At 41.0% G+C, this 18,275-nt stretch overlaps 2 protein-coding genes across 7 annotated transcripts in view; both read right to left on the bottom strand.

Moving 5' to 3' along the window:
• Window positions 1-228: 228 nt before the first annotated feature.
• mki67 (marker of proliferation Ki-67) lies at window positions 229-13,087 on the bottom strand. 2 transcript variants are annotated; one of them, XM_042508266.2, is made up of 17 exons: window positions 12,923-13,087; window positions 12,243-12,345; window positions 11,708-11,789; window positions 11,360-11,475; window positions 10,096-10,165; window positions 9,897-9,972; window positions 8,892-9,560; window positions 8,523-8,755; window positions 7,823-8,420; window positions 7,438-7,553; window positions 7,032-7,209; window positions 6,790-6,933; window positions 5,629-6,674; window positions 5,041-5,089; window positions 4,810-4,893; window positions 3,353-4,498; window positions 229-2,548 (listed from the first exon to the last, which is right to left on the bottom strand). In XM_042508266.2, the coding sequence occupies exons 2-17, from the start codon at window positions 12,329-12,331 to the stop codon at window positions 501-503; spliced, it is 6,744 nt and encodes a 2,247-aa protein (XP_042364200.2). In that variant the 5' UTR covers window positions 12,332-12,345; window positions 12,923-13,087; the 3' UTR covers window positions 229-500. The 2 variants fall into 2 exon arrangements, with proteins under 2 accessions (XP_042364200.2, XP_087926194.1); XM_088070068.1 differs by having other exon boundaries at window positions 229-2,545.
• Window positions 13,088-15,315: 2,228 nt separating this feature from the next.
• The window catches only part of raraa (retinoic acid receptor, alpha a), a 188,316-nt gene continuing 185,356 nt past the window's right edge, over window positions 15,316-18,275 (bottom strand). For all 5 annotated transcript variants that reach the window (XM_042507470.2, XM_042507472.2, XM_042507471.2 and 2 more), the window contains one exon: window positions 15,316-17,836. In XM_042507470.2, the coding sequence (XP_042363404.1) occupies window positions 17,640-17,836 (197 nt within the window). In that variant the 3' untranslated portion in view covers window positions 15,316-17,639. The remainder of the gene's footprint in view (window positions 17,837-18,275) is intronic.

The following is an 18,275-nucleotide window of genomic DNA, read 5'->3' as shown; positions in this document are numbered from 1 at the left end:
CCTTCATCAACATTAAGTTGCACATGAAAGCAAATGTCTAACAAAGATATGACAATGACAGAGCCCAGTCACCAGAGCAGTATCTGTACCTTCAACAAGCTACAAGTAAGCGTCAGGTGGTAGTAATTTTACTGTTCTTTTCAAGCCATCTGTCCAGTAATTTTAACCCCACATGTGGATCCATGAACTCCAGAGAAACATTTGGACATCAAGACAAATTCAGACCAATTTTCCCATTGTACAGAAAAAAATTTTAATAATCACTTTTTTTACCATAAAAATATTTGCAAAACCAGTAATGAACAACATACAACTTGTCACCAAAATGGTTAGAACAAGATTCCCTGCTGTACTGAAGAAAAAAATAAAAGCAGTGCGTCATTTTCCGTCTATAAAACTACTTTCTAAAATGCCATACAAAGTCATAAAAATGGCAAGTACAAAAAGATCGTAAATGGAAAAAAAATGTCATCCGGATTAAGAATATATACAAATTGCATTTATTTCTTTGAGGCTCTTCCTCTTCGGGTTTTTGGCTGCGTCTCAGCCTCAACACTGTTCCCCTTGTTGGTGGACTCAGCTTTGTCAGCGGTCACGTCAGCGACCTTTGCCCCTCGCCTGGCTCTCTTGACCGGCTGAGCTTCGACAAGTTTGTCTGAGAGATCTTCCTCTTCAGTTTTGTCGGCATCCTTTGACACATTTTTGCTTTCAGCGTCTCCAAGTTTTGACTTCCTGCCTCGAGCTGCCTTCACAGGTGTTGCTTTGGGAATGTCAAAGACCTCTAAGTCTGCTTTCCACTTGACAGATCTTTTGGTTGTTTTTGCGTCCTCCACGACAGCATTGCTGGAGTCTTCAGTGGGATTTGCCTGGTCACTGGTCACCGTGGCATCGTCTGCTGTTGACTTTGCTGCCGCCCGTCTTCCCCTTTTGGCTGGCTCTACTGAAGTTGAAACAGGCTCTGAGACCGGGACTGAGGATTCTGCATGAGTCTCCTCAAGAGGAAGCGCTGCTCCTCGGCGGGCTCTCTTGGCTGGAACGGCTTGTGAAACCTCATTTTTCGATGATGTTTTCGCCCCTCTTGCCCTGCTTTGTTTAGCGACTGGACCGTCTGGTTGAGCATCGTTCTTCACTTCAGCCTCCAGTTCGTGTTCAGCTTTTTCCTCTGGTTCTACAGCAGAGACTGCAACATCTTCGGGGGCTTGTTTTCCCCTCCTACCGCGTTTCGGTTTGTCTGCGGCACTGACAGCAGGGACTTCAGTGGGTTCGATGTGAGCGTCACTCTCAGCGTCTTGTTTTGCTTTGCGGCCTCTCCTGGGTTTTGGAGCAGCCTGTTCATCGATCTTCACTGGTTCAGCAGCTACTGCAGCTTCAGCCTCCTCTGAAACAGCATTTTCAACGGCTTGGACTTCTTCTTCTCTTGGCTCTGCGTGGTCGTGCCCTGCCTTTCTGGTTCTCCTCACCTTTTTAGCCACATCCTGTGATTCAGTAGTCTCAACAGCAGTAGACTCCATCTTTTCCGAGTTAACAGCAGGGACCTCAGTGGGCTCAACAGGGGTTTCACTCTCAGTGTCTTGTTTTGCTTTGCGGCCTCTCCGGGGTTTTGGAGCAGCCTGTTCAGTGATCTTCACTGGTTCAGCAACAACTGGGGCTTCAGCCTTCTCTGGAACAACCGTTTCAGCTTCTTCTCTTGGCTCGACATTGTCCTGCTCTGCCTTCCTGGTTCTCCTCGCCTTGTTAACCGGCTCCTGGGATTCAGTCGTCTCCACTGAAGCGGACTCGAGCTTTTCGTCTTCCTGTTTGGCATTTCTTCCCCTCTTAGCCCTGACTGGAGGCTGAGACTGCTGCTTGGTCTCCACAGCGGCAACCGTTTCTTCCACCCCCTCATTTTGTTCAGTATCGGTTTTTGCCTTCCTCCCTCTCCTGGGCTTTGCAGGTTGAGCGTCTGCTGTAACAGGCTCGTCACTCACAACTGCAGTTTTCTCAGGCTCTGGTTGAGGTGGCTCAGAATGTGTTTGCTTAGTTTTCCTCCCTCTAACGGGCTTCACGACAGCTTCCCCGGCAGGGCGTTCAGAATCATTTTCATTTATTGGAGAAGTGTGGTCACTCACAGCTTCAGTAGAAGTCTCAGGCACCAGCATGGTTTCCTCAGCTTTCTCTGGTGCCATTTCAGGCTGATCTTCAGAGGCGCTTTCTTGAGACTTTGCATTTCTGCCTCTTGCCGTTTGTCTTACAGCAGTTTCGGTTTTCTTCCCTCTTCGTCCTCTGACTGGAGCAGGGACGACAGGATCTTCAGAGTGTTCTTCAGCTCCCTGTTTATCCTCAGCGGATTTGGGCTCGGCCAGTTTCGCTCTTCTACCTCGAACAGTTTTCTTCGGAACGATAGCTGCATCCATATCTGTGACTGTGCTGGTTGCTGCTCCCGCTTCAGGTGAACTCTCAGTTACAGGCGCCGGAGGAACCGTTTCCATGGCATCTGATGATTTATTTTCATCATCTTCAGTGGGCACCACCTCCAGCTGTTCACTGCAGACTTCATTTGCATCAGCTTCTGAAATAATAGAGGACAACAAAGGAGAAATGTTAAGTTAATTTTACAGTTGTTAAACTATCAAATAATTGATCCGTTAAATACAGCGCATGACCCAGGATTTGTGTTCACCAATAAACATCCATTACAAGGTCACTAAAGCAGCTCAGTGAATACTGAGGTATTGAAAATCAACTAAACCCCCCAGAAATCAAAGAATGGATCAATGTTATGAAAAAAATGAAAACAATAATAATAATAAAAATTTTAAAAATGCCTGACATGAATCCATGTTGGCCAGGATGACTGGCAGAAATCATACCAAGAGACCAGATTTTTGAATTGTATTACAATATGTGGTGATATATAACTATGTGTCCACTGTTCTGTCTTCCATTGCGTATTTTAAAAAAAAAAATTGTATTTATCCTTTTATATCTCAAATTATTAATTTACTTTTGGGGGCAATTTTGACTTTTGTTGTGCCCTCTTTTGTACACATCTCGTTTATTCTGTAGCTATTTTAGTTTTTAATGTTGCCAGTGGAATGACTCATCTGATGTCACACTGTCATGTACCAACTCACTCAAAGTCAAGAATTGATAAAACATTTCCTCGGGGTGCAGAGCAAATACTTCAGTCATCAACACCTGTTTGTTTACGGCTAAAATGCCTTTTTTAGGTTAGTGGGACATACACAAATGTTAACTCTCCCAGCAATTGAAACACATTCATCTGATCCCTTACTTATACATGTGTTGCATGACGTTGGACATAGTTTTTATTCAGTTTAGCCCAAAAACATAAACAAGGTAGACGACATACCTTTAGCCATGTCAGCTTGGGGAGGGTCCTCACTGTGAGTGCTCGGCACATCTTGCTGCTCTGGCACTGGTTCTTCAGGTTGTCTAGCTCTTCTCCCCCTCTTTGGCTTCAGCTCGGCCTTCTTCAGGGGTGCTGCGCTGTCATTTGCTTCCTGGCTGACATCAATTGGGGGACTTGGTTCATTCTCATGTTCTGCCGCCATTTCAGTTTCAGTGGCAACCTCTTGGACTGTTTCAGGTTTATCGTCAGCTTTTCGTCCTCTTTTAGCCTTAAGAGTAACTTTGGAAGGCAGAGACTCACTTTTCTCCACAGTGGGCTCATCATTGATTTCTTCAGACTTTGCATTTCTGCCTCTTGTTTGTCTTACAGCGGCTGGTGCAGCAGCTTCAGCTTTCTTCCCTCTTCTTCCTCTGACTGGAGCAGGAACCACAGGATCTTCAGCATGTTCTACTACCTCCTGTTTATCCTCAGCTGCTTTAGGTTCCACTGTTTTTGCCCTTCTGCCTCGCACGGTTTTCTTCTGAGCGATGTCTGCATCCATTTCTGCGTCTTTGCAAGCTGTCATCTCGGCTTCAGGTAAACTCTCAGTTACAGGTTCCTCAGGAACAGCTTCGATGGGAGGTTGTGCTGTTTCTTCAGCTTTCTTCCCATGTCTTCCTCTTACTGGAGCAGAGACAATATCTTCAGAGTATTCTGCTACCTCCTGTTTATCCTCGGCTGCTTTAGGTTCCGCGGTTTTTGCCCTTCTGCCTCGAACAGATTTCTTCTCATGGTCAGTATCTGTGGCAGATGTGTCCATTTCCGTGACTTCTCTAGTAGCAGTCTCCACTTCAGGTATATTTACATCTACTGCATCCTCTTTAGGTTGTTCCACTGGTAAAATGTCCTCTGTTGTGTCCACTTCAGGTATATTCTCATCCACTTCTTCCACATTAGGTTGGTCTTCAGATTCTTTCTCATCTACTGCGTCCACTTCAGGTTGGTCTTTGGATGAATTCTCATCTGCCGTGTCCATTTTGGGTTGTTCCACAGCCATCACCTCATCCTCAGCTGCTTGAGACACAACGTCTGATGACTCGTGTTCAATGTGTCCACTTTGCGTTTCCTCCATGTGGTCATCAACGACAACTTTTTCTGCATCCTCTTCTAAAATAAGACAAAGAAAAAAAACCCAACAATTATAATGGGAATACAAGAAAAACAAGTGCTGTTGGGTTTCAGACATGTTTTGACAATAAGATTTCACAGCAAGGACTTTTTTGTGTCATGGTTCATTCAGACAGTCCAACAAAAAATATTTAAGAATGTTTTTAGTTTTCAGACCATATCTTTAGGTATACCAATACAGTATGCCAACAATGGTTCAGGAAACAGATCTCTCCATGTTTTAAGGGTTTGTTAAACACATAATCTCATCATAAGTAATTTCTACATAATAGATTCATTAGTCAACATACCTTCATCAGTGTCAGCTTGGGGAACATTATCAATTGCATCCGATGGCACATTGTCCTGTGGCTCCTCGTGGGCAAGGTCCAGTTCTATAAGGGGGGGAAGACAATAAAACCACAAAGAAATCAGCTCATCAATGTAATGCAGTTTACAAAACTATCCCTAGTAAAGTCATTTATTACCCATCTATCATTTATCTTATCAAACTTAAAAAAAACACACAAAAAACAACTCACCTTTGGCTACAGCTTCTTCACAGTCTGGAGCTGTTTGATCTTCTACCTGCTAAAAAATTAAAAATAAATAAATAAAAACAATTTAGATGATAAGCCTTCCCTTTGAAATAAACCATGCAGACAACACACACATTTCTTATAAAGCTTAGTAACACTTAATAGTGTTAGCCTGTGGCTCCACAGATTAGGTTCACGACAAATCTCTGTAAATGAAAAATGAAATAAGCCTAAATGTTTAGACCAGTGTTATGTCAAGAAAATGATAAGCTGCAAAAACAGCTCGCTTAACTGAGAGTACCTGACACTCATTTTGAAGCTAAACCAAATTCTTTGTTTTTTCAGATTTAAATTAAATGACTCCCTGTAATTTGAAAGAGTGACAGATATTTACAGTGCTAATTAAAATGTTAGGTTTTTTTGCAGTGTTCAGTTCATTGTGTTAGTTTGCCTTATCATACAGCTGAATCCAACTGTTCCTATTGCTAATCACACTACCTGCCAGTCGCTGTGAGTATCTTTCTCAAATACTTAATTCAAACTAATCCTTTTGATACAATTAAAAGCCGATACATGTGTTTCAATTATTACCTCATTTGTCTCCATTTGTTCTGAAGGTTCAGTCAGTGGCTCCATCATGAGCTCCTGAAGCCCCTCAAAGTCTTCCACTGGTGCATTACTGCTCGGCCTTGGGGTTTTCACGAGTCTCTTGATACCGAAGTTCTCCTCAACCGGCGCGCCCTTCTCTCTGGGAGTTTTCATGAGCCTCTTCACACCAACCATATCCTCCACTGGAGCACTTCTCTCCTTGGGTGTCTTCATTATTCTCTTTACACCTGTGAGACATAACGGTGGGGAGCTCTTCACGTCTGGAGTTTTCATGTCTGCCACTTCAGATAGGTCTTCAGATTCTTGCATTTTTGCTGGTGTCTTCGCAAGTTCCTCAGCATCTTCCAAACTTGCATCAGCGGCCTCTAGAGCTTTGGGAGTTTCCAGAAGTTTTCCTTGGATTTCTTCAAGAGGTTCAGCTTCTTGTTGTGGGGTGTTAAAAATACTCTTAACACCAGTGAGGCACTCTGGTTGCTCAGGCTTCTGTTTGGGAGTTGTCAGAAGCTCCACTCGGATGTCCTCTACAGCTTCAGCCTCCTGTTTTGGAGTTTCCATCATCTTCTTAACTCCGGTGAGACATTCTTGTTGCTCAGGTTTCTGCTTGGGGGTTTTCAAAATCTTCCCTCTCAGGTCCTCAACAGGCTCTGCTTTCTGTCGTGGCGTCTTCATGATCCTCTTAACCCCAGTGAGACACTCCTGTTGTTTGGGCTTCTGTTTAGGTGTCCTCAGAAGTCTCCCTCTTAAGTCCTCAACAGGTTCAGCCTTCTGTCTTGGTGTCCTCATGATTCTCTTCACCCCGGTGAGACATTCTGGTAATTCTGGCTTCTGTTTGGGAGTTGTTACAGAGATCATCTTCAAATCTGTGCACTGCTGTTCACTAGAATGATCAGAGGGAATCTCCGAGGTAGGGGCATCACTGACAAAGCTAGACTCATGGTCATCATTGAGGAGGCGTTGAACAGCCTCACTGTTGTATCGTCTGTCTTTTACAGTTGACGCAACACTCAGTGGAGACACGATCATTTCACCTGTAAAATAAGTCACATTTCATTACCTAACAGGCTTAATCTGACAAACCTCCTTGGTCTTAGCAAGTATGCAGAGAACAAATTTAATGCTTTGGTTCCCCACCACAAACTCTACCTGGCTCCTCAGGTGTGTTTAACACTGATGGTTCTACCACAGACGTGCCCAGGCCTCCCACTGGTGTCTTCATGGTGTTGTTCTCATTGATCGCAGACCTTCTCTTCCTTTCATTTACTGGGGTTTTAAACATTTCAGAAATTCCTGAAAACAAAAATATAAGCAATTACAACACTGAAGTCCAAGTATCATTACTATAATCAAATGTTTCCATTCGCCAGAACAGAAAGAGAAGCAATTACCAGTCAAGTCTTCATCCATTTTCATGTTCTTTTTAAGGAGAGCGGTATTGGTGACCAGTCTAGGTGCAGCACCAGTTGGATGTACAACTCTTTGTTTGTGAGCTCGGCCCACAACAATGGTAACAGGTGAATCTGCATGTCCAGTGCTGAAATGGCCTTTGAGTTTTCTTGCAGGAGTCTGAGCAGATTGACAAAGACGTGGTCAGTGCAGTTTGTAAAATATTGGGCATGCTACTATATAAAAAACACTTAAATTAACAGTCGACATGCAGGCTAAAAATAATAAATAATGTAAGTGTTAATCTTCATTGAACAGACCCAAGACAGTTGCAAGACTAAAAAAGAAACATGTAATTGTTACAATGATGCGAATGTATCCTGTGATCATCACAGTATCATACTTTACCTGTGCTTTGGGCACGGTCTTCTTCTTTGTCTTTGTGGTGACTGCTTTTTTAACTACAGCAGCAACCTGAGCCTTAGGTTGACCAAATCTCACAATGTCTGCCCAGGAATTTTTGGCTGAAATTGATTAAAAAAATAATAAAAATGTTAAAACATTCAGATTTTTTCATCACCAGTCAGACATTGTAAGATTATCAGTTGAGCATATTTACATGAAAAAATTGAAATGACAGATATAAGATGTTTTTAGGTAAAATGAAATTAAACATAGTAGTTTAATGGCTTTGAGTTTTGCTCTTTTAACCTCTTTCTCCAGCACACAAACACACAGAGGAACTTTACATCAACATAAAAACTTGATTAACACATTTCAGGGTCGAACATACCTTTCATCGATGCCCGTGAAATACCACTTCTTCTGCGCATTAGTTTTGCAGCACTCTTTGCCACGCTTGAGGTTTCCTGAGAGACGCTCTTCCTCTTCTGTGGCATTTTAGGAGTGACTGTGACTGAAGAAGGCCCTTTATCAGTGACGGTGTCTTCTGCATTTGGAGATGGTGTGCTGATGCGCGACACAGAGAAGCGCCCTTGTACTTTGGGGGTCTGCACTCCTGGTGTTCCACCAACTGCAGGAGACCTTCCTCTTGCAGGAGACAGACTCTTGGATTTTGGTGACTTCTTTGCAGGTGATGCAGCCTTGGGAGAAGGTGTCCTGGGTTTTGGCGACTTCTTTGCAGAGGACGCAGCCTTGGGGGAAGAGGACCTCGATTTTGGCGATGTCTTTCCAGGAGAGGTTGCCTTGGGGGAGGGGGACCTCGATTTTGGGGATTTCTTTCCAGGAGAGGTTGCCTTGGGAGAAGGGGAACTCGATTTTGGTGATTTCTTTCCAGGAGTTGGAGTCTTAGGAGAAGCATTCTTGGCACTTGACTTCTTGGGAGAAGGAGTCCTCATTTTTGCAGGACTTTCTGGATGCTCTTGGTTAAACTACAAAGAACAAGATCCATTTTTAATGGTCTTATATGAAGGATAACAATTTTAAATTTTAGGTCACACTATTTGAGTTACCATCCTTAACAATAGTCTTACCTGTAGCAAGCCAATGACTGATGCCCGTCTGAGGAGTGACTGTTTGGGTTTAGACACACATAAGCTTCTCCGCGGACTGGCCCCCTTACGTAATGGAGAGTCGGGAGGCAGACGTTTGTCAAATAACTCAGGACACAGGTAACCTCCAAAGGAGACCCGTTTCTTCTTTATTTGTGGGGCAGGTAAGTTGTCCGCAAGTTCTCCACTTTTGCGCTTTTTGGAGGTCTTGTTTACTGAGAAATGTATTGAAAACATTATTGTACATCAGTTGAAAACAAATTTATTTCAACATACTTAAATAATTACTGTAATTCAGTTCAATTTCAACAAATTCCAAGATAAATAATACAGTATTACAATATGTATTACCTTTTTCAACTTCAACCACAGAACTGCCTGAGTTCCTGGGGGATGCCCTTCTAGGACGATCTGTTTTGGGAGAAGTTGCCGCTTGCTCTTCTTGTTCCTGAGTCACTGCAGTTTTTTTCTCCTTGCTTCTCCGTCTCAAAGGTGATGTGGGTGATTGAGCAGTAATTTGCTCAATAACTTCACAGGCAGTGAACCTCTGTGGGGGTGTACGGATTCTCTTCTGGGGTAAAGTTGCTTCTGACTTGGCAGCTTCAACTTCAGGTGTGGCCATCTCATTAGATGGGACCTGGGAAGACCTCCTTTGCTTCTTAACAGACTTTGGGGTTCCTTCACTTGTATTTTCAGCTGCTCTGGTTTCATCAGCTCCAAGAGACGCTTTAGCTTCATCCTTCTGAGGAGTGCTTTTGTCTTCTGTGGAAATTACAGGTTTCCCATCATTTTTCATGACTGAACCCGGTCTTGGAGTGCAATACCTCGAAGTAGGTGTTTGAAGTAAACTGGCAGATGATTTTCGAGGGGTCTTGACATCCAGAGATTTTTTGATCATTTGATAGAGATCATTGAAGGGGGAGGTGGTCTTGCTTTGCTGCAGGCCATTATCCTCCTTGGGCTCCATCTCCAGGGACCGCTGGATGTTGTCATGGCTAGCTCCATCTTTCAGATGAGGGTCTATAAATTGGCAAAAAAACCCCCAAAAACAAACAAATGTAAGGCTTTTACATTTGATAGTATAAATAAAATTTAAACAACTGGAGACTGGAGCAAAACTACAGCCACCAAAGCCATATTTTACAGACCAAGCTGAAGATGCAAAAGATCTGTACTTTGTAAATCATCTTTGATAGGCCATTGACCACTGTGCACTGTAAAATTTGCGATTAATATCTACATATTCAAAACTTTTCTATCATGTTCTGGGAATGCATGCAGATGATTGTGCAACATTATCTTCAGGTAGAGCACTATCATTTTGAATTAAGAATAACCACTGTCACACATTCTCACCTGTGGGCACTTCAGAGATCCTTTTGTCTCCAGTTTCAGTAGTAACTGTGTCCCCCACTTGCTGATCTTGAAGAACCTAATCGTGAGACACTTATTTTTACATTCATAAAATAATCACATGCATCAAGAGTGAAGCAAATTCACACTGCTGGGATCACTGTAAAGCTGTAGTGATTAAATATAATAATGAGTAAATTACTTTGAGGGTTTCAGTTTTGCCTCCTGTGGAAGATCTCTTCTTTGGTGTGGGTGCTGGAGGGTATTCAAACCTGAAATAACAATTAGCAACAAATGTAAGTAAGGTCTTAATATCTGTAATGAAAATGGTTAACAGCTAGGAATTGGGACCATGTCTTTGCCTTTTCAATTGCATCCAATATATGTGCACTTAATACATTCTGTCTGCACTTAGATTTAACGTTTCTTTAAATGTGCCCTATGAAAGAGAGGTGACTACAAGGAGACTGTTGGGCCCCATAACTGTAAATCTCTCGTAGAGACAATAGAAACAACATTTGCAGCTGGTCAGAGAGATACTTAATGGCATGTAGACTATGGAAATGATGACTGTGTGAGGTCTAGTGGTAGCAGATAATGCTTATGTCTTAAAGTTAACCGAGTAGATTGTGAATTCCACAAAGTACTTCAGTTTCTGTTGTGTGGGTAGTAATTGTTAGCCAGAGTAAACACATGGTACAAAGTTCAGCAACATCTGACTTTTTTCTTAAGTTGAAATTTATAGTATGTTGGCATTGTTATTTATCAGAACTATGTACCTTAGTACATAACAGGCTTTCATGAAAATCTTTTTAAAAAGCACCCAGAGGTCATAAATATTTGTAGGAATACATCACCTAAATGTCCATTTGTACATCTATAACCCACCAGGTTCTTACTTTGAATTTGGGGGTAAACTTTGTTTTTCTGGCATTTGTTTTTCCACAGTGAAGTGAGAATCCAAAAAAGGCAAACAGTCTTCATGAAATGCAACCCAAGTCATATGCTCATTTCTCCCCAAACACATGAACTTTTGCTAAAACGTAACAATATAAAATACTAACGCCTCCTTGTAGCATACCCTGAGACTAGCTGCACTGACGTTTTAAAACATGTTTTAGCTAAACTGCATGTATTTGAGAAGTACTGAACATACAGCTGAATAAATGAGACTTGGATTATGCTGCAGGAATGTGTTAGAGTTTGAAAACAAATGTTTTGATACAGTTTTAGTGTTGTTTAACATGATCCCCATTTATTTCAATTCATGAAGAACGTTTACCTTTTTTGAATTACCCATTCACAATGGACACAAGTGAGTAAAACAAGCTGTCTTCACAATTTTAAGGTAACGTGCAATGAGTAACTGATGTATAAAATGGCCATTTTGCAGGTGAATTATTTGTCTCAGGGCAAATGTTGACACTAACAAAATCAGTTGATGACTATGGAAGCCAAACACTCACCTGAAAGAACGATCAATAATAGTTATCACATCTCCGTGCTTCAAACGCTCTGACTGCTGCAAAACCACTCCATTGACACGAGTTTGATTCACAGAGCTCAAATTTGTCAAAATGACCTGAGAGAAAAACACATACAGCTCCTTTCACACAGTCTGTCAAACAAACTAATAACAGAATATCAGTGTGGGCTAGACTTCAGCTTTGTATCCACAAAATCAACATTGTGATGATCAAAACATGAATTCATTCATGGGACTTTGCAATATCAACTCCTCATTATGGTATATAATATATTAAGCTGAAACACAGTGGCAAGTTAATGTGGCCATGTTCAAAGTGTATCGTTACCTCTTTATTTTCATTCAACTCAATTCTGCAATGCTCCTTGGAGACTTGAGGAAGCTGAATACGAATATCACAGTCAGGCCTCCTGTAAGACCACAAAGAAACAAATGTGTAAATAAAAGAGACAGGTAAGGTGGCGTGTAGCAAGGTTTTCATGTGTGTGGTGCTTGTCCATAAGTAGTGAATTAAATGCTCCCTGGTCTAAAAGTAAAGTGAACTTGTGAACTGGGGATTTAAAAATACAAAAAGAAGTCAGATGGACGTTATGCAAGACCAGAAACTGACATGCATACAAGATTTTCACGTCATTAGCAGATGGCCCGCCTCCAAACCAAAGAGGTTTATATAGCACATCTGTCCACCTCAACATGAGGCCACACATCCTAAATTCAGCCTTCCAACATAACATGCAAGTGTTTTCTATCTGATGTGTATCAATATAAAACTACTGCAATACAGATGAGACAAGTGAAAACAAAGGAGATTTAGACATGGTAGTACAATATCACATCCACAAAATGTATTTTATTGATCTCACCTTCCAAATAAGCATGTTGCAATAAGGGGAAACTCAGTCCCGTCTCCCCCACTCCTCTTAATCACGACTATTTTTCCGTGCAATGGCATTTTCGTAACGTTACCTGGGAACATTAATAAATATGAGTGTCAAACTGCACAGAGAGCTAGCTAGCTGAATAAACAACTGAATGTTAGGTAAACAAGGGTACATTTTTGGAATATAAAAATAAGCATTTTATAGTCAGAAAGCTAGCTTTCAGAAATATTCTACTAACTGGAGGCTAGATGTTTGCGGAAAAAACTCCGTTTCTTCATGATATTTCGTACGTAAGTTAACTAGCTAATTCAAGTCAGATTGTGAGATTTTCTTTTTGGCCAACACAATATTTTACGTCGAGGTAACGTTAATTGTAGCATCTCAGTCATAAAAGGACATTGTAGTGTTACGTAAAGTTAAAAAACACTGCTGACAGAGCTACTACATCCCACGTGCAATCGCATCGATAGTACCATTATAATCGTGTCAGAGCCTCATGTCAACGTAGTAAAAACTTCAAGTGATACTAAAAACTACACGGCAACGTAACTTTTTCAGTGACACATGTTACATTAACGCTAAGTTAAGTTTGTCGAAACTACCTAATGTGGTGACCACGAATGCACGAGACTGATAAACATTTGTAAGCACTACAGTCTTACCTGGAAGTCCGCTCAAAGACACGTCAACGTACGGCAGTCCATAAACATCGACCGGGATGTGGCAAAGAGGAATTTCACTATAATATCATATCAGACTAAACGTACATTGATATGTTACCATACCCTACAATGTACTACACACTCGACGGGCGGCTAACGTATGCTATTTTGAACAGCCGTCAATGACGTCTCTCGCCGTGAGTGCCGGGGTATCACTCCGCCACACCAAAAACACACAGTTACCTTAAAGAGAGAAATAACTCGGATCAACTGATATTTTTTAATACCTTGAATGTATTTTACATGACACTACGTTTTAACATGAAACCGTGTTCTCGGCATCCAGTTTTACTTGCATTTATGTGAAAGGGACTATTTTGTTTACGAATTCGGCGGAGCAATCTAACTTCGGTAAATGAATCTGATTTGAAAAACGTTTGAAATTCCGCGCGAATGATTGTGATTGGTTGAGACGTCACAACTCGGTAAGAGGACGGGACTACGTTTTCTCTAGAGTTTGGGCGTCTCTCTCGCTGACCGTCTTCCTAAAAATCAGGTGTAGTAGTTGACCTGAGATTAAAAAATATATGCATTATACCAATTCCAATCAGAAATCTCATTTAGTTTGCAACTTCTATAGGATTTTTCAAAATATCAAAAGGCTCTGGATTAACCCTTTGAAACCTGGAGCGATATCACTTTTCTTGTTCTGCTTTCAGTTGCCTTTCACAAGTATTTAATCTTTTGCAAATCGGTGGGATGCCTTACAAAAACATGGGGAAATGGGAAACAAGCGACTTGGTTGGAAATGTCCCACAATTTACAAGAAATGGATAGATTCAGAAAATGAATTTGAAAGAGCTCAGAAAAAAATGACTAAGGGAGGAAAAAACAGGGAAAACTATATTTAGGATTATCATAATTACATATTTAACATTTATTACAGAATTATGCATTTTAAACACTTTTATCAGGTCATATCCTTCTTTAATTGTATCTGTTTTTTATTTTCTATTTAGTTTTTTGTTGTTATTGTTTTGGGTTTGGTTTTTTGGGTTTTTTTTTTAACTAATTTAAAGGTACTTGAACTTTTTACTAATATCTTGCCATTGTGTCAAGTCATTTCCTCTTTTGTGGCTCATTGCCTTCTTCCCATCCCAAAATCAAGCCAATTTGCTCAGATTTCAAAGGGTTAATGGATCTTCAGAAATAACCACAGCTAAATCCTAGTTGTCTGCTGGTTCATGGCAACAGGATCATAGCATTGAGTCACTATCATTTAAAAAAAAAAAAAAACATTTGTTGCACACATAAAAAACCTTTTTCGCACAGGACATTTTGACATTAATGCAACAGAGCCATCGCTAACATTAAAAGTTACAACATACCAGTGTCAGTGAAACAAGCTTATAGGCCCATACTTGCATCATAATATGCTCTCAACATTGCTAATGGTTAAACAGATCCTTCAGTTTTAACAGTCGCTCTTGCAATGCATTCAGCAGTAGGTGTCAGATAAGATGTGCCAACTAATTTAGAAGCAATCTACTATAAGCCTAAAGTCAAAAACAGATTGGTGTGCCTGGTGCACATAATGAGGTAAAAAAACATCCTTTGATTGTAGTGTTACCCTTTTCTTGCTACCAACTTGTCCTGTGAGGACAAAATAATCTATATAATAAAAATATGTAACACTCGTCCTAGTCTGGTTTGAGAGTTCGTGTTTGATGTAAATTCCTCCAAAACATTCTACTCTTATTTGTGAGTGAGTCTAGTCTATGTGCAGTCCTCCAAACGGCCACTGAATGTCTTATTAACATATGACATTTCCAGCATTTGCAAAGACATACAATCACCACTCCATCTGCAATGTCTTTTTTTTTTTTTTTTTACAGAAATAAGACCAAAGTTTGCTAACATTAGCCACCATAAACTACTGGTTAAATCAGATTAAGTAAGATGGAATCTGCAAAACTGTTGATTGAAACACAGGTGTGTTTCACTTCCTAAGACTTTAACATTTCAGGGGAAGGGTGTGTTATTTCTTATTCAAAAGTTATAACGTTTCACTTAAACCTAACCTAAGTGCTGATTTTTAGTTATCGTGAAGGTTCTTTAACTTATCAAGTGCTGGCAAATGTGCAACAAAGAAGAATTTAAATATTAAGAGCAACCTGTAAACACAGTTTACCATCTATTCAATGCTTTGCTTCTGCGACAAGTACAGCAGGCTCCGAGGCCTCCGAAAACAGTGAATACCTTCTGATTTTCCTAGAACTCCTTTCAAAAACTTCTTTTTAAAACTTTTTTTTCATAGACACAATCCATTAAAACCTACCTAGGACCTGCAGCACAGGTTGAAAAGAATGACACACGTGAACAACACAAACACATTTAATATTAAATGTTGGTTTTATTTTTTTAATCTTTTTTTGTTGGTTTTTTTTTGTTGTTTTTTTCCAAAGTCGCTTGATAATCTTGACAAAATTGCAACATATTCCATACTTCTTAAACTGACGGTGTGTCTGTTCCTATTCCAGATTAGCTGTGGAGGGAAAAGTTGTGCGCTGTTCTGGACAGGTGAAGTCCTAAATGATGAAAGCAGCTTTGACCGTACAAATAAAAAAGAACACATGAACGACTCAGAGAGACTCCACACTGGCATCCTATGTCGTAACGTCGCGGGGTTCAGGGGTTAAGTGTCTCTCTGCGCAAGTCCTGGTCTGCCAGGCTGAAAAAAAATAAAGACTGAAGAAAAAAATTCAGGGGCTCAGTAGCAGAGGTGTGTGTATGTGTGCATCTGTGGAGGGTTAAGGGGGTGCAGGACAGAACACAGAACAGGCCAAGCACACAAAATGATTCCTTCCTGAGACATTGGCGTGTGTACAGTAATGATGGTCTAGATGAAACGTGTGTGTTAACGGTGAAGGCGTTTTGGCGTATAGTGAGTCACAGGGTGCGAGGTTGCTCTGGATTCCGGCAAAAAGTCACATATTTGTTTCTACCACAGGTTGCCAGGGGGAGATTTGTGAGGACTTGGTTGACAAACATCACATTTGGGACCTTCACTTGCCTGACCACTGACAGAGCAGAGGTATCACTACAATCTAGTCTTTTCCCGTCCACTACAGATTATCGATCCATTCAGAGGCTACTGAGTATCACTTGTGTTTAATACAGTGTGTATGTACACCATTCTTCACATTTTAACTCTCTTTGAAGCTGCCGCCGCTCACGAGGACACGGCAGGCGGCAAGTGGTGTCCGGCTCACCATTTTCAGAAACACAATCTCTTTCTGCTACATGGCCAAAAAAAAAGCTATGCCCCGACTGGAGTGCTACTTTGTCATCTACTGTATGTAAAAACATGTTGTTTTTTTTTAAAGTGAAGGGCGGTGGAGGAGGTTGAAATTGTCTGTGAAAGCCACATTCTGAACAGCCAGTGATTGGTTAAGGGTCTGTCCAGTATTTAGTAGGACACAAAAACATGAAAGAACTTCCTTCAGTAAAATGTGCTCAAAAAATGTCTTTTCTTGCATCACAAACCTATAAACAAAACACATAAAAGGTATTCTTAAAAAAAAAAAAATCAGGTGAAGCCTAAAACTCTTCATAGTTTTAAAGAAATGAATACAGCTTATATACACAAACTCAAAGGCTACTTAAAATACACCTTAATAATGAATCTTCATTAATTTGATTTCTTGAAAGGACCTGTGACCATATCATACAACCAAGTTCATACAATCATTTTTTTTTCCATTCTCTTCGAAGCAAAAAAAAAAAAAGAAAAAGAAAAAAGGAAAACAAATCCAACCTGGAATAGTAGGTGAAATTCATTGCGACTTGTTTTCTGTGCACATTTGTGTGTCTGTTTGCATGTGTGTAGACGGGAGAGAAATTTCAACATCTTTTGCTTTTTGTTAATTAGAATAATGTACAAATGTGATAAAACTGAAAGGTCTCTCTCAATACTCTCGATGGGTATGAAAAGATTCAAACAGTGAAGGAGTACAACAATTTCTAATCTCAGAAAAACATGTCCTTGTTTCAACCTGCCGTTCTGTTCCGGACATGTCACAATAGTTCCTTAACTTTTTCTATATATATTTATATATCTTTTTGTACGAAATCTGTTTGTTTTTTCGAAGTTGGAAAAGGAGAAAAGACCCAGAGTCTTTGAGGAGGGAGGGGGGTCTTTTGACAAGTCCCAAGCTTGCAGTCTGCCTCAGAGTACAACAACAACAAAAAAAAAGTGTCTGGTGTTTTGTCAAGTCAGTCTGTATGCATCGTCCTTGATCGTATATTTGTCCCATGGCGCCCCGTCCACTCTCGGTTTCGTTCAAAACAGCTCTCCACCGCATCCAGATTTGTTTCCATTAGTCTTTTGGAGAAAGGTGGAGAGGGGAGTGGAGGGGAGAAGGAGGAGGAGTCATCAGCAGTGTTTACCGTGTGGTCTCTGAGAGGCATCCTATTGCCCCGGCCTGCACCGGCCTCACCTCCCCTCACATCAGGACGGTGCTCCGGAGTGAGGGAAAGCAGATCAGGAGGTGGGGCTTTGTGTCGTAGGGGAGAGGATGGAGGTTGGCTCTGCCAGTCTACTGTGTTCAGCAGTCAGGGTCAAGCCCCCCCTCCCCTCCTTCACCCCTCCTCTACGGAACGTCGTGGGAGGAGACAGAGAGCATCGGGAGAAGAAAATAAAAAGGTAGGGCCGCTACTATGGCGATTGTGTGGCTGGACTGCTTTGGGCAGAGCTGGGGGACAGACTGGGGCTGCAGCTGCCTGGGGGGGCGCCGCTGGGCCGGCCGCCCGCTGCCCCGCTTTCCAGACCTTCTGAGTTCTCCAGCATCTCCTGGATGAGAGGGGGCATGGAGCCTGGGATCTCCATCTTCAGGGTGATGACGCGCTCAGCTCCTGTAGGGAGGGACGGAGACAGACGAGAAAATGTAAGCTACCAAAGGTCTTACAAAATATGTTTTAGGTATTCATTTATTCTTTCTTTATTCCCTTCAACACAGTTTTAACCCTTTGAAAACCTTCCTTTCAAGAACAAAGGGGGAAGGGTACAAGCAACATAGCCCAAAAAATAACATAAAATGAGTTTAAAAAAGTTACCATACACAAACAAGAAAATGCTGAAAATGACCTATATATACTAATATATATATATATATATATATATATGTATATATATATATATGTATGTATGTATGTATATATATATATATATATATATATTAGTATATTTTTTCTCTCTTACATATTAAATCTAAAATTTGATAACATAGACAGATAGATAATTCCTTGATTCCTTGCACATTTTCCCTATGTTTTTTGGAGATAACTTTCTAAT

The sequence above is a fragment of the Plectropomus leopardus genome, chromosome 19 (genome assembly GCF_026936395.1).
Source record: "Plectropomus leopardus strain MGB_pleo_1.0 chromosome 19, ASM2693639v1, whole genome shotgun sequence".
NCBI classification, from domain to species: domain Eukaryota; kingdom Metazoa; phylum Chordata; class Actinopteri; order Perciformes; family Serranidae; genus Plectropomus; species Plectropomus leopardus.
This window is presented reverse-complemented; position numbering and strand designations above follow the sequence as displayed.